The sequence below is a fragment of the Gigantopelta aegis genome, chromosome 1, assembly GCF_016097555.1.
Source record: "Gigantopelta aegis isolate Gae_Host chromosome 1, Gae_host_genome, whole genome shotgun sequence".
Lineage (NCBI taxonomy): Eukaryota > Metazoa > Mollusca > Gastropoda > Neomphalida > Peltospiridae > Gigantopelta > Gigantopelta aegis.
In genome coordinates this window covers 38,076,302-38,091,262 of record NC_054699.1, presented here as the reverse complement: position 1 = coordinate 38,091,262, position 14,961 = coordinate 38,076,302, and the positions used below count along the sequence as shown (strand labels likewise).

Below are 14,961 nucleotides of genomic sequence, written 5' to 3'. Positions count from 1 at the left end.
CGAGAAGGTTAAACTGTGTACTGCCCCATTCTAGTTTCCATCGAGTGTGATGGTAAACTTCATTTGAAAATTTCTTACTACCTATCCAAATAGCTTTTGATTTGGTGTTAATTTTTAGGCCAGATATTTGTGCATAATAATCTAGGATAGATAGAACACCCTCAGGAGAGCCGTCTAAAATAAAACTTGTGTCGTCTGCATACTGCGATATTAAATATTTTTCACCATCTATAGTGATACCTTTTATATTATTGGAGTTTTTAACTATGATAGCGAGGATTTCAGCACATAAAATAAATATATAAGGAGACAAAGGATCGCCTTGTCTACAGCCCCTTTCTAGTTTAAATGGCTCTGAAAGAAATCCATTCTGAATTACTCTAGATCCCGAGTTACTATATAGTGTTTTAATCCAGGCTTTCATTGATGTTTTGAAGTTAAAAATGTCTAAGGCTTTATTGATAAATGACCAAGATATTGAATCAAAAGCTTTTTCGAAATCGATTAATAATAGTAAACCAGGGATATCTTGTTCTTCGGTATAATGCATAATATCATAAATTAATCTAATGTTTTCACCAATGTACCTTCCTTTAATAAAGCCTGTTTGGTCTGAGTCTATTATTTTATCAAGAACCCTTTTTATTCGATTTGCAATACAACCTGAAGCCAGTTTATATGTACAGTTTAGTAGAGTTATTGGTCGCCAGTTTTTTTTAGAAATTCTTTAGGTTTGTTTGGTTTTGGGATACATGTTATGATTCCTAATTTTTGAACATTAGACATTTCGTTCTTAGCATAACTGTAATTGATAGATTGAACAATAAAATTACCAAGATCTATCCAGAAAAATTTGAAAAATTCGACAGTAAACCCATCCGAACCAGGACTCTTTATCATTTTTCATATTTTTAAGACACGTTAATACTTCCGAGTGTATTATTTCCCCCTCTAATGTTTGCAAGTTGAGAACAACAGACAGCGTTACATCATAGCTGTGACGTACGTATCACTGATGACATAAGTTGTTGACACGGATAAAAAAAATAGTTACGGTTATTTGTTGTTGATTAATTGTTGTTTAACAGTTGTGACGTCAAAGCCGATAATGAAGTACTGATTATGACATCAAAATGTATCAAGGGGAAGACATGGGTGTGTGTGTTTCTTTCCCTAGGGAAATATCTTCCCCACCTCCACTTCTCTTTGCCCATATGGGTAATAATAAAAAAATATTATCTTTTTTGTGTGTATTTAGCTACATGCAGCTGTTTAAGGAACTATCAATAGTTTGTTACCAATGACTAACAGATCCTTTTTTAACAACTAAAAATAATTAAATTTCCATTATTTATTACGACATAACGTCATCCCACTGGTCAAGCCATAGCAACAGGAGTTTATTCATTTCTTGATGATCTTAAATATAACGTTGTCGGGGAACGTCATACCTGGTGACGTTTCTTTCTATTGGTACTTTATTTTATTGGGCTCTAGTATTTAGAACCATAAAATGATTCAAAATAAAATATGTATATTTTAGTGTCATTATTACTATGTTTTAAATTTTATTATAACAATTGTCTGCTATTTCTGTTACATTCATCTGGTTATGAACCCCCAAATTCTTCTGCAAACTTATGTGTGAAGGGCTTTGCCGATTCACACTTTGCGGATGATTTTGTTTTTCCTACCCTGATGAACATAAAAGAAATAACAGACAATTCTTAATTACATATTAAAGATATTATCCTCTTCAAAGTGTTTGTTGTCGTCCTAATGTTTGTAGTAACTCAAACCAGAATTACATATGAAAAAAATGCAGGCTGTGAATTTAGCACTTGTGATTCAATCTCTGATTTTGGGTCGAAGTGTAGAATTATGAGATGGAATACACAAAAATCTACCTGGGTCCTGTTTTACGAAGCGATCTTAGTGCTAAGATCCTCTTAAGTGCGTATGATAGTTATGCACTTAAGATCACCTTACTGCTAAGATCACATCACAAAATGGGGCCCTGGTACATAGTAAATCATGTGGGTGATTCTGGCGGAATCCTGAAACAAATCCCCAAATTCAAGGCTTGCATTGTATTATGAAGTAAGAAGAAACGTGACAGCTACAGACATTAGCATACAACCGCAAACACACTGGATTAACACACACTGGTATTCTAAACAAGAAAATGTATTTAATATCTAAATTTAGCCACCAAAAAGCTCTGTTAAGCTCTATCCTAACCGGACGCAAGCGATTATTTTAGAAATCATTGATTTCCACTGCCGCATCCTAACTGCATGTGCGTGACCCGACATATGTCGCGTTGCACGTGTGCAGTTAGGATACTGCAACTGAAATCAATGATTTCTAAAATAATAGCTCAAGGCCGGTTAGGATACAGCTTTAGTCGGAAACAGATACAACTGTTGCAAACTCCGTGTAAGTATTCTTCAGCAACAGTTTATGCCCCCAGAAAGAGTTAGCTCTTCAAAGAGACAAGGTTCGAATTTCATCACAGCACTAACAGCAATTGCCATAGTCACCCTCCTTACTTGCCCAACTCCTGCAATTAAGATATGTCAATGGCCAAAAAAAAACCATGCCTTGAAACAAAAATTCTAATACAATACACAGCAAAAAAAAATTATGCCATGGAGAATGAAAAAGTTAAGGATGAAAGAAAAAAACAGATATACTCATCACCAGGCACTGATCAGTAGAGTAAAAATAACTGGATTTCTAAATCTGACATCTTGATTGTGACCTACATGTATAGATTATTGATCATGTCTATTTCATGGCATTAAACCAGTATACAAATTAAGAATGCTCTTGCTCCAATATATAGAGGCTATTTCAAATTATATATATAGGCTATATTAAATTGAGAAGCAATGAGTGAAAATATGGTTTTCACACATCACAAGTTGACATAAAAATTGTATTAGAAAAAACACCATGAAATGTACTATTTATTATATACATCTTTCCTAATTTTTGACAATATCTTTCGCTTTTAGTTAATATATTTTGCTTATCCTATCGAAAACACGTAATGCCATGATATATTTCTTCCGATATAATTTTTTCAGCAAAACATACTTAACCATAGACTTTTTAAAAGAAATTTGAACAAAAATTATCTTTATTTAATTAACATTTATTTAATAATACTGCTGTGCAAACATACCTGACAGAGCGATCCTCAAAAAAAAAAACCCTCCTAAAAAAACATATCCAATCAAATGCTGTTAAATTCTTACATTTATACTCAATGACAGTACATTGTGTCATCATTATTTAGCTTCATATTTAATTCGTTTTAGATATTTTATTGTAATTACACTTCATATCCTTTTTCAAATAGGTACAGTTGTTTAAATTACATTTTTTATTTTTCAAATACGATCAGATGCATTGGTAATCATCAAATATAAATATGAAGAAATGAGACAAAGGGAGATAATTTAATTATGAACTTACACAAAAAATTAAATATGATTTCTATATTTTCACTGTACCTAAAATACAGTGAAAATATGACTTTTCACCGGATATCACTTTTATGGTTTCTGTAGATCTATATATTTCATTGCTATGTATATAATAAATATATATATATATTTTTTGTACAATGTTTGATAATTCTCAACTCAACACATTTAATTTTTTTGCTCCACCGAAAAAAATCCCTCAGTTAACCAGTGACTATGACCGACATTTTACTGCATTTTCAGAAACACAAGTTACATGGAACAAATCCAGAGATGAATGTGCAGTGTTTCTGTCAGAAAGAAATTCGTGGGTATGGCGCTATGGAAATGAATGCAACCAGTCAACAGGGTCTCCCACAGAAAGAAAATGGATTAGGTTTAGGGTTAGGGTTAAGAAAATCATACATTAATGATCATTAATTTTGTCAAAACGTTAATTTTAAACTTTAAAAAAAATCTGCAAAGAAATTTGGGTATGGCACCATACCTGTTTTACCCTCCGGCAGAAATCCTGAAGTGGAATACGAAAAAAAAGAAGATGGTGGTCTGGTACTGAGATTGGCCCTAGGGTTAGGGCTGCACATTGGTATAACATGGAGGTCTGCCATTCAGAATGTCTACAAGTATCAGCCAAAACCATATTTTAAGTTGTAAACGAAGAATGTGGAAAACAGCAGACAAACAGCAGAAAGCCAGAATCATGGTACCGATGGTTTAAAATGCAGAATTCTGGCTCAATCTAAAAAAATGTTCCTGTCTGAAAATCTGATGCCATTCCGGTAAAAATAAAATGTTGTAGTACTCACCAGTTGTAGGCGTTGTAGTGGAAATAGACCAGGCCAAGTCCATAGAGGAACGGCGAATTCTGAAAAATATGAATTACCAAATATTACGGAGTGTTAATACCACTTCTAGACTGATCACCGATAGCACATTTGAAGGAAGGAATGTTTTAATTAGCAATGCACTCAACACATTTTATTTACGGTTAAATGGCACCGGACTTATGGTTATGGACAATGCTGATATTGAGGGAGGAAACCTGCTGTAACCACTTCATGGGCTACTCTTTTCAATTAACAGCAAGTGATCTTTTATAAGCACAATCCCACAGACAGGATAGTACATACCACAGCCTTTGTTACACAAGTTGTGAAGCACTGGCTCGAACGAGAAATAGCCCAATGGGTCCATCGACGCGGGTCGATCCTGGACAGACAGCGCATCAAGTGAATGCTTTACCACTGGGCTACCCACCCGCCTCTTGAATTTAAAGGCTAGCTTAACCAACAGTACAGCAAGTTTTATGTATCAAGCAGATGTCAGTAAATATAAAAAATCAATAAAGCTCTATTAAACTGAAAAAAAGAGAAAAACGTTTTCATGATACTATATTCAAAACAAGAAATATGAACGATGTATGTATGTATATACATATGTAGCAGCCCTACTAAGTTTAAAACTACAAACCCTGGTATATTGGCAGTGATAGAAATAAGCTGAATTTTTCACTAATCCACCGGAAAAATAAGTCTAGAAATGTACTTGTCCACCAATATTTTCACTTGTCCAAATAAATGTTATGTTTTATTCAAGTACAAGGACCACATTTTTAATTACTCAAAATTAAACTGTATTGAACATTTTTACTTGTCCACTGGACAAACATTGAGGTACATTTTACTTGTCCGAGCAGATTTTCACTTGTCAGGACAAACGGACAAGTGCTTATTTCGAACACTGATTGGTAACATTTAAACATTTGGAATAGACCTTCCTGTAGTGTTGGAATTTCATCATCGATCATCAATCATAATTGGTATGCACCAAACGATCAACTTTCGATTACACAGTCGGTTAGAATTATATATGGAAATAAGAAGGATTTGAATACCATTCACCTAGGCCTAAGAAAAAATAATGTGTGTTTCCAGTTTCCTGACTTACAGGGAACAATTTATTTTCAAAATCTAGACTAGCGATATTTTTAGTCAACTAAAAATTGATTAGCAACTACTGTTTAATTTTCTGAAATTGTGTAGCAATCTCTGAAACTTGCGATGCGATACTAACATGTTCCCTGGCCCACCCTAATTTTATTTAGTGACCTTGATAATTTATGAAGCAAAAAAAATAAATATATATATGTAAATAATTGTTTTTAAATCATGATCCCTCATTATCTGCAATTAGCAAACTAGATTCGGAACACCTCAGCTGATTATGGTTTCTCGGCTTCATTCGATTAAAAAAAAAAAATCCTACATACCCTATTTTTTAAAGGATGAAACCTGGAACACATATCAGGGTTTCTGCCAGAGGGTAAAATGGGTATGGCGCCATAGCCAAAATGTTTTGCAATTTTTTTCTTTTAAGTTAACCTTTTGACAAAATTAATTACTCTATATCATTACTGTATGATTTTCTTAACCCTAACCCTAAACATAACCCATTTTCTTTCTTGGGGAGGCCTTCCATACCCCCTGTTGACTGTGGTTGCATTCAATTCCATAGCACCATACCCAAACATTTCTTTCTGTCGTTGTCACTTGTGTAGACATTACAAACTTAGAACTAATTTTACATTTAACAACTATTTAATATCTGTTTTCCTTATGTAATCAGGAAAATAAACCACAAGCCCAATATATTAAAAATACATCAACGGCATCACCTGAACTGGAGGAACAATTACAGTTTCTATTTTCCCACATAATAGATTGTTAATGTCCGTAATTGATCACCACATTGATAAAGACAACCAGATCCATTTTCAATTATAATGGGTAATTGGAAGACCACTACCTTCCTGTAATGTGTCATTCTTTGATTTCATTTAGTAACTATCTGCAATAGATTTTCTACCTGTGTATCATCTTCAAACAGGATTTCAGACACTTTAACAACTCTGAACATCCTAACTTTTGCTATCTGGATCAGCTTCGGGTAAGAGTTAAAGTTTGTTTTGTTTAACGACACCACTAGAGCACATTGATTTATTAATCAACAGCTATTGGATGGGAACCATTTTGTAATTTTGACATATAGTCTTAGAGTGAAAACCCACTACATTTTTCCATTATAAGCAAGGGATCTTTTATATGCATCATCACACAGACAGGATAGCACATACCATAGTCTTTGATATACCAGTCGTGGTGCAATGGCCAGAATGAGAAATAGTGCAATGGGCCCTCCGACTGGGATCGACCTCACACCGACTGCACATCAAGCAAATGCTTTGCCATTGTCGTATATCTCGCCTCTTCGGGTAAGAGATTTACACAAAAGAAAAATATCCTAACGTGTTCGTATTTCGCATTAACAACCTATAGAATGAATGAATGTTTAACGACACCTCAGCACGAAAAATACATCGGCTATTGGGTGTTAAACTATGGTAAATGCAAAAACAATGTGATGATCAACATCAATATAAAAATTCAAGAGTTAAATTAAAACACAGTGTAAAGAACTGTGCAAAAATACAAATATCACAGATATATCAAATTAAAATTTAGAATAAAAGTCAGTATCTCGAAGAAATTGCAATAAAAGTTCTGGATGGAATCGAAATCCATCACAGTTCTTTGTCCAAATATATCCTTTCGAGTTTCTTTAAAAGATAAGTACACTCCACCAAAATGTGGTGCAACTGTCAGAGTACACTGACAGTGCTCACACTGAGGTGGAGGATCTGTCTTCAAAATAAATGAATGGGTTAAGTAAGTATGACCAATGCGAGCACGACACCAGACTATTTCATCCTTCCTGCACTGTCTATAGGAGGACTGCCACTCTCCCAAGACTGGCTTGATAGCATGAATAACCGCACCGTCCCAATCATGTTGCCAAGTTGAAAAGATAAATTTGTTTAATCAGTATACGGCACACCAACCCTGGCATGAGGCAAATCCAAAGCAGACTTGGCAGCAGAATCTGCCTTTTCATTACCCCTAATGCCAACATGGCTTGGCACCTAACAAAATACAATATGTTTACTGGCACTGGATAAAAAGACACACTTTCGTATCACCATCCCAATTAAGGGATGTTCCAGCTTCATATTGCGCAAAGCTTGGAGACATGAAAGTGAGTCGGTAAAAATAATAAATTTGGATGCACTAGAATCCTTTATTTCTTCCAAGGCTTTAATGACTGCCTAAATTTCAGTACTAAAGACCGATGCTTAGTCAGGCAATCTCATGGAAAGTATTAAACAACCAATATTACAGGATGAGGTGTGAGACCGCCATATTTACTAAATGATACTTGTCTCTATAAACCTATTCAATTATGCAATATAATTTGTATTGGTTTAATGCTAAAAGGTTCTGTGCAACAGAATAATATGCAAATAACCAATTTATGCTATAAACCAATATGCAATTAAGTGGATTCGACTGTATATTACAGGATGAGGTGCGAGACTGCCGCTTTACTATTTACTAAATGACTACTGACCTTCCACGAGTCATGCTGCAGGTTGTAGAACTTCTGATAGGCTGACAGAGCTGCGGGAGAGGAAAACAGCGAAACAAGCAGTGAAAATGGAACATTTGATATTGAAGTTTATAACAACCGTTTCTCTCTTGTTTTGATGCTTTTGTTAATGTACACACACACACAAAATCAATAAGTTTATACTAAATTTGTGATTGCTATCAATTACACTTGTAAACAAAATGTTTGAAAATTTTATAATTACTTTTAAACAATCATAATTACAAACACAACTCAAATAATTCGAAATACAAATATAATGTTCAGTTTCTTTCATACTAATTACAAACACAACTCAAATAGTTAAAAAAGACAAAAAGACAAAAAAAGACCTTGTGTTGTGTTCAGAACAGATAAAACCCCCAAAAACCTGCGGCACCCAATGAGATTTAAATTTCTAATTATCTTGACTACCCAACTAAAACACCTTTAAAAAACTCAAAACAGAGTAAAATGTAAATAATGTAAGCATTAAGATCTTATTGAGTAAAATATTGAACTTCTAATAAACCATTAAAATCAATAGCCTACGGTACATCAGTACCAAAGTGTTTTCTAAAAAGATATTTAATTTAAAATCAACATTGTCAAAATTTGAACAAGTTTATTCATAGGCCTACTAGGAACAAATTAACCAACACATGTATGCAATAATCAATTAACATATCCCATGGTATGAAGAGAAACCAAACCAAACAGAAATCCCATCAAAGGGAGATAATTTAAAAAAAAAACTTGCTTTGATGGCAGTACAGTAGTTAAGCAAGTCATTATGGTTAAGACTGGTAGGTACTGAGTGAAATGTAATGAGAGCGTACTGGGTTCATAAAATTTAAAGCTTTTTCCATGACATTCCAGGCTTTTTCCAGAACATTGCAGGCCAGGATTTTAAAATGACAAAATGTCCAGGACATTTGAGGATTTGCAGGTTGCGTAGGAACCATGTTACCTTTTGGATAATCTTCCAGCAGCAGGTGCAGGTGTCCGAGATGGCAGTAGACGGCGGGGTCTAGTTGCTTCCCTTTGACGTCATCGTCTTCCCCCGTCTCTTTAGCATGCTCCTTTAACAGCTGCTCATAGTACTTCACACCCTGACATCAAAAACAAATAAATACAATCTCTAGTTTAGTAAATCTGTAAAAACAACACAATTAGAGTACATTAATTTATTAATCATTGACTACTGGATGTAAACTGTAAATCTGACATAGTTTTAGAGAGGAAACCCACTACATTTTTCCATTAGTACAGCAAGGGATCTTTTACAGTGTATATGCACCATCCCAAAGAAAGGATAACACATACTACGGCCTTTGATATACCAGTCGTAGTGTACTGGCTGGAATGAGATATAGTCCAATGGGCCCACTGATGGGGATCGACCCCAGACTGACCGCGCTTCAGGCGAGCACTTTACCACTGGACTACGTACGACTATTTTTATTTGATAATGTTTGTAGCTGTTTGCCGTATCATACATAATATACATGTACAGGAAATGCATTTGATTCTAAAAAGAGAGATTACAGCTACTTTTATGTTTTTATCTTAGGTTACACATTTAAAAATTTGTTAAAAGGGTTAAGCTGTCATTTACTAAATCGCCAAACGCAATTTAAAATTGAATTTGGAGATTATATGGCATTTTAAATATGCCAACAAACTTCATTTGAAAACCATGTCATTTATAAGTGTATAGCTAGATTATTTAGCACCATGTAAATAGTTTTTTTAATTTGCCAAATTGCTATTAAATTTATGATGTCCAGATTAAACCCTAAGTAAGTCTAGGCCTGGTGTATCATTATCTAGTAAATTAGCCATACATAATTAAATGAATAAGGTTTCACTAAAAACTATTTTTTTTACTACAAATGTATTTAAAGCTACAAATGTACACATTTGATATATATATTAAAAAAAAAAAAAAATTCAATTTGTAACAAACCTTTTCCAAAACTATTTTTTTCGGAGCATCTTGTGCAATGTCCAACTTTAAAAACCCGAACAGCTGGCTGAAAAAAGAAAATAATCTGGGTATGCACTTGGAATTTTTTTTTGACTGGCCAATCAGACCACTCACAGCAACACTTTGACTCACCCTTACAACTTTTGAATGGCCTGCGACTGAATTTCGTAAAAAAACAAAAATTACTTAATTGCACTTTAAAAACATGTTATATCATATCATACAAACAATAATAACAACACAAAAGAAGGAAACAGAACTTGTTTTAGTTTTATTACAAACTGTTGTAATTAAAATATAATTATTATGTTGTCACGGGACCCACACAATCAAACATCTGGAATGTTTTACCAAGGCTCGGTCTTGGAATGAATAAGGTGCTTTTATGGCTGTATGACAAAAAATGAAAAAATACACTAAGCTGACAGCAATCTAAGTTGACATCGTTCGTGGTGACGATTGGGTGTTTGGTGTAGTAGACTCGGTATATTCCGTAAGAAACGAAAACGTTCAACACAATGTAACTTCGGAAAACCTCAGGCTCGTAAACAAAATCTTTCTGCGAAACATAGCGTAGCGGAATGTGACGATTTGTTCTGATTGTAAATAAATGGATTTAGTAGTAAAGATGGACATGGCCGATGTGTTCCGATTGAACCTACGAATACATTTACGTGTTCGAGGTTTTCCTAATACATAATCAAAACCGGCCGAGGCATTCCGAATGGTTTTAGACTGTTCCATATACTGGGGACGTGGTCGCTACAAATCTTCTGATCAAGTTAGACAAATTGTTAATAATTTTGTGGGTCCAGCTAAAACCCTGATTCATGCTAACTTATTAAATTTAAGTTTATATTCAATGGAGGGTTCAGATTGTGGGTACAAACCTCAGCTATCTGAGCCGTCTGTTGAAGACAGTGGTTATCTTTTATGTGTAGCTGCTAATGGCTAGTGAAAGAAGAGTCAGTGTAGTGGCCTCCACGAGTCCAAGCTGTTGGACTAGAGTACTTGAGGGTCAAACTTGACCCAGACCCGAGTACCCGACACTTACACTAGATGATGATGAGATTAAGGAATAAAGTAAAATAGCATTATGCATCTTAATTCCATAAATGCCAAATCACTGCATTGTCTTGCATTCCACATAGTCAACTTTTCTTTTCCATCTATGTGTCTTATCTCTACAGGGCTGCAGAAAGTACTCGCCCGCTCGCCAAATGCAAATAAAAATTTATACGGATGATTTAAAAAATGGAACTACCTGCCTGACAGTCTATCTGTCTTTTTGATTTTGTTTGATATGTGATGTTGATTACTTACCAAGTGCTGTTAATAATGTTTTGTCAATATATCTATATATTTCATTTGAAGGGAAGACCCTGTATATTATAATATTGTTAATAAAATATTGTTCTGTAGAAATTCTGGCAGGCTAGTATAATTTAGTTGGTCCTGGTCCAGCGGCCTAGTTAAATATTTTCCATTTCTGTACCCCTGCCCTATAATGTAACCGGTGGCAAGCATATGGAAAAATGACGTTAAAAATATAATTAAATGAGATTGCACTTCCTTGTATGGGTACTAGAGTCCTGTGAATGGACACGAGTCTGCATGTTAAACACTATTAATGTCTAGGCCGAGATAAGACTCCAGAACCTTTGACACAATTCATTGGTCATGTCAAAGCTGAGACTTAAGAATTTGTCATCCATGGCAATTTTGTTAAAAACGGTTGTGGATGAAATGGCTCACTGACGGCAATTGTACAATTTTGAGCCTGCATATGGCAATTTTAAGAAATAAACAAGATTGAAAAGTAGGGATTTAAAAAAAATTTAAATGTAAATTTAGGGCAATAAAAAACAAAGAACAGCAACATTTTGTTTTCACACTGAGGTCTGATAAACACTCCTAAAATAAGTAGTTATGTGATCAGACAGTGTTAGAAACGAACGTATGTCATGTATTTGTTTAGAACTACACGTATTTAGTGTGTACTTGGCAAACTAGTACCATCGACATCCCAAACTGTGTTCAGTTAACAACAAAAACAAGAATACAATATAAAGGGAAAGAACTACATGTATTTAGTGTGTACTAGGCAAACAAGTATAATCGACATCCCAAACTGTGTTCAGTTAACAACAAAAACAAGAATACGATATAAAGGGAAGGAACTACATCATGTACATGTATTTAGTGTGTACTAGGCAAACTAGTACCATCGACATCCCAAACTGTGTTCAGTTAACAACAAAAACAAGAATACGATATAAAGGGAAGGAACTACATTATGTACATGTATTTAGTGTGTACTAGCCAAACTAGTACCATCGACATCCCAAACTGTGTTCAGTTAACAACAAAAACAAGAATACGATATAAAGGGAAGGAACTACAGTGTACGAGACTAACGGTATCCCGATATCCCGGGGATACCAGAATTTAATTTTGGATACCAGACTTCAAGAACCCAGTATCCCACCGGGATACCATATAATGTATTTTTTTGTTTTATTAATCCTGCGTTATTATTTTTTGCTGAAACAATGAAAGTCGTCATTCACTGGTGAAGTTAATTAACAGTATTTTCGAGCTCGTACCCAGTCCAATGCTATGTCGTAACAATATCTCCCCCAACTCGTACCCAGTCTAATGCTACACTGGAGAAATAGCGATGTAGCAATAGACTGAGAACTACTACGTCGCTATTGTTTTTGTTGGATGTTTTCCCCCTTCAAATTTTATTTGGGGTATTGATTCCAAATCTGCAGAAATTGATACAGGTAGGTTTATCATTAGTAATGTCAGAAACACTTGTAGATTACTGCTAGAAATTAATTTGTCAGCATTACTCAAAAATAGATGCAGCAAATTGTTTTGCCGATTCCTTTTGATTGTGAATTTCACGAATTCCGTGATGTCGATTGCGGCTTAATGAGAACAGTGCCGCCCAAGTTTGTTACGATGTTATTTATGAATTTCATTTTTAAGTGGGATACTAAATTCTCAGGTGGGATACCAGATTTTGAAATATTAGTATCCAACTTGGATACAGCCCCAATTTTTTAATCTCGAACACTGAACTACATGTATTTAGTGTGTACTAGGCAAACTAGTACCATCGACATCCCAAACTGTGTTCAGTTAACAACAAAAACAAGAATACAATATAAAGGGAAAGAACTACATGTATTTAGTGTGTACTAGGCAAACAAGTATAATCGACATCCCAAACTGTGTTCAGTTAACAACAAAAACAAGAATACGATATAAAGGGAAAGAACTACATGTATTTAGTGTGTACTAGGCAAACAAGTATAATCGACATCCCAAACTGTGTTCAGTTAACAACAAAAACAAGAATACGATATAAAGGAAAGGAGTGTTCAGGCCTCTGAAAATTGTAAGAGCGATGGTTTTGTTCACACATCGCTCGCATATGTACATAATTTTGCGGAACCTTTTTTTCCCCGCACATTGAATTTATGACATCATTTACAATGTAACATGGTCATAATGGGTTATGTAAAAATTAAATGTTTATGCGGAACCCATAAATGGTTTACACAAAGTTTTAATTCTCAGAGGCCTGCCTGGTATTCCACATTTTTCAGTTATGGTACGTGAAATAAAATACATTCCAATGATGCCCCTTTCAATAATGTTCTGGTTAAATATGTAGCTGCCGACGGGTTTCTTTTTGTAGTGTGTGTATTAGTGATTAATATGTCAAATATCTGTTATCAGCAAAATCGAAAATGATCAACGTATAATGATATTAAGGGTTATTGTTTTATTAGACTAATATAGACTGGGAAACTTTGGCTACACGGTCGGCAACAATTCTGTGTTACTGCTATAGTTATCCAACAGCAGAGAGTGATCATAACCATTCAAAAGTTGGCAAGACTTTTGAATGTTCCAGCATTCAGTTCATTCAGGCTTAGATTTAGGATTAGTGATAGTATTAACATGCATGATGGAATGTTCAGATGTATTTCCCAGGTACGACCTTCCTCTGGCACATATAAAGAACATTATAAATACTTGTCATATATAGAGTTAGGGTTAGGGAGACTTCCGAATGTTCCAGCATGCATGCTAATACTATCACTAACCTCAACCCTAAACCTAAGCCTGAATGAACTGAATGCTGGAACATTCAGTAGTTTTGCCAAGTCCTTCCCTTTCCCCAAAAGTCTGTCTAGCTCTCAAACGGCTAGTTTTGATCATGACCAATTTTATATTTTGACTATTTCAAGCAACCCTTAAAGGGCCCCAGCTCAGACACAGTAATGATGCGTTACCTATCAAAACCTGCAAGCTGCTGTTTTTCATCATCAGAGAGACTGGCGCTGATATTTTCAGTTGCCATGTTTTGAATGCTTTCTGCTTGCTAATTATATTATAAATACGTTGATTTGTTATTTAGTTTTATCAAAAATAAAAAGGGGTTTTGACCAACGCAAATTCATTTCCCACCAGTTCCGGCCGAACGCAACAGATCGACCAATCAAAAATAAGCTCTTTAGGAAACGCACCTATTACTGTTGCGGTAGCATAATCCCTTGGCTAAGCCTCAGTTTTTCTAAAAACCTAGCTAATTAAGCTAGCGAAAACGGAATCTGGCCAAGGGATATAAACGAAAACGGAACCAAATATATGAACGAAAGAACGAACAATGGAATTCTCTTTTGAAAGTACCAAAAGTGAACTATTAATACGAATTTAAAGATACATCTGAAATAAATTAATAAATTAGGTTGAATGCGTTTCTAATTTATTAAATCATAGTAATTTCGTACCGAATGTTGTGAAAGGTTATTTCGTGTCATGATATTTCGTACTAAAGTCATTTTGTACCACAGTCATTTGGTACCAGTCCACAATCAATTCGTGTCATAGTCGTTGTAAACTTTCCTACAGTCTGTAACGTATGGTATAAGGAAAAGTTGCTAACTGGCAGTTGTGCATAACTCAAAATACTTA

At 34.7% G+C, this 14,961-nt stretch overlaps 1 protein-coding gene across 1 annotated transcript in view; it reads right to left on the bottom strand.

Annotated features, from left to right (window-relative positions):
• LOC121374746 (histone demethylase UTY-like) overlaps positions 1 to 14,455 on the bottom strand; it is a 134,341-nt gene extending 119,886 nt beyond the window's left edge. Inside the window, exons 1-5 of the mRNA XM_041501857.1 lie at positions 14,280 to 14,455; positions 9,946 to 10,012; positions 8,947 to 9,088; positions 7,959 to 8,008; positions 4,301 to 4,359 (exon numbers count right to left, since the gene is read on the bottom strand). Of these exons, the coding sequence (XP_041357791.1) occupies positions 4,301 to 4,359; positions 7,959 to 8,008; positions 8,947 to 9,088; positions 9,946 to 10,012; positions 14,280 to 14,347 (386 nt within the window). The 5' untranslated portion in view covers positions 14,348 to 14,455. The remainder of the gene's footprint in view (positions 1 to 4,300; positions 4,360 to 7,958; positions 8,009 to 8,946; positions 9,089 to 9,945; positions 10,013 to 14,279) is intronic.
• Positions 14,456 to 14,961: the final 506 nt, after the last annotated feature.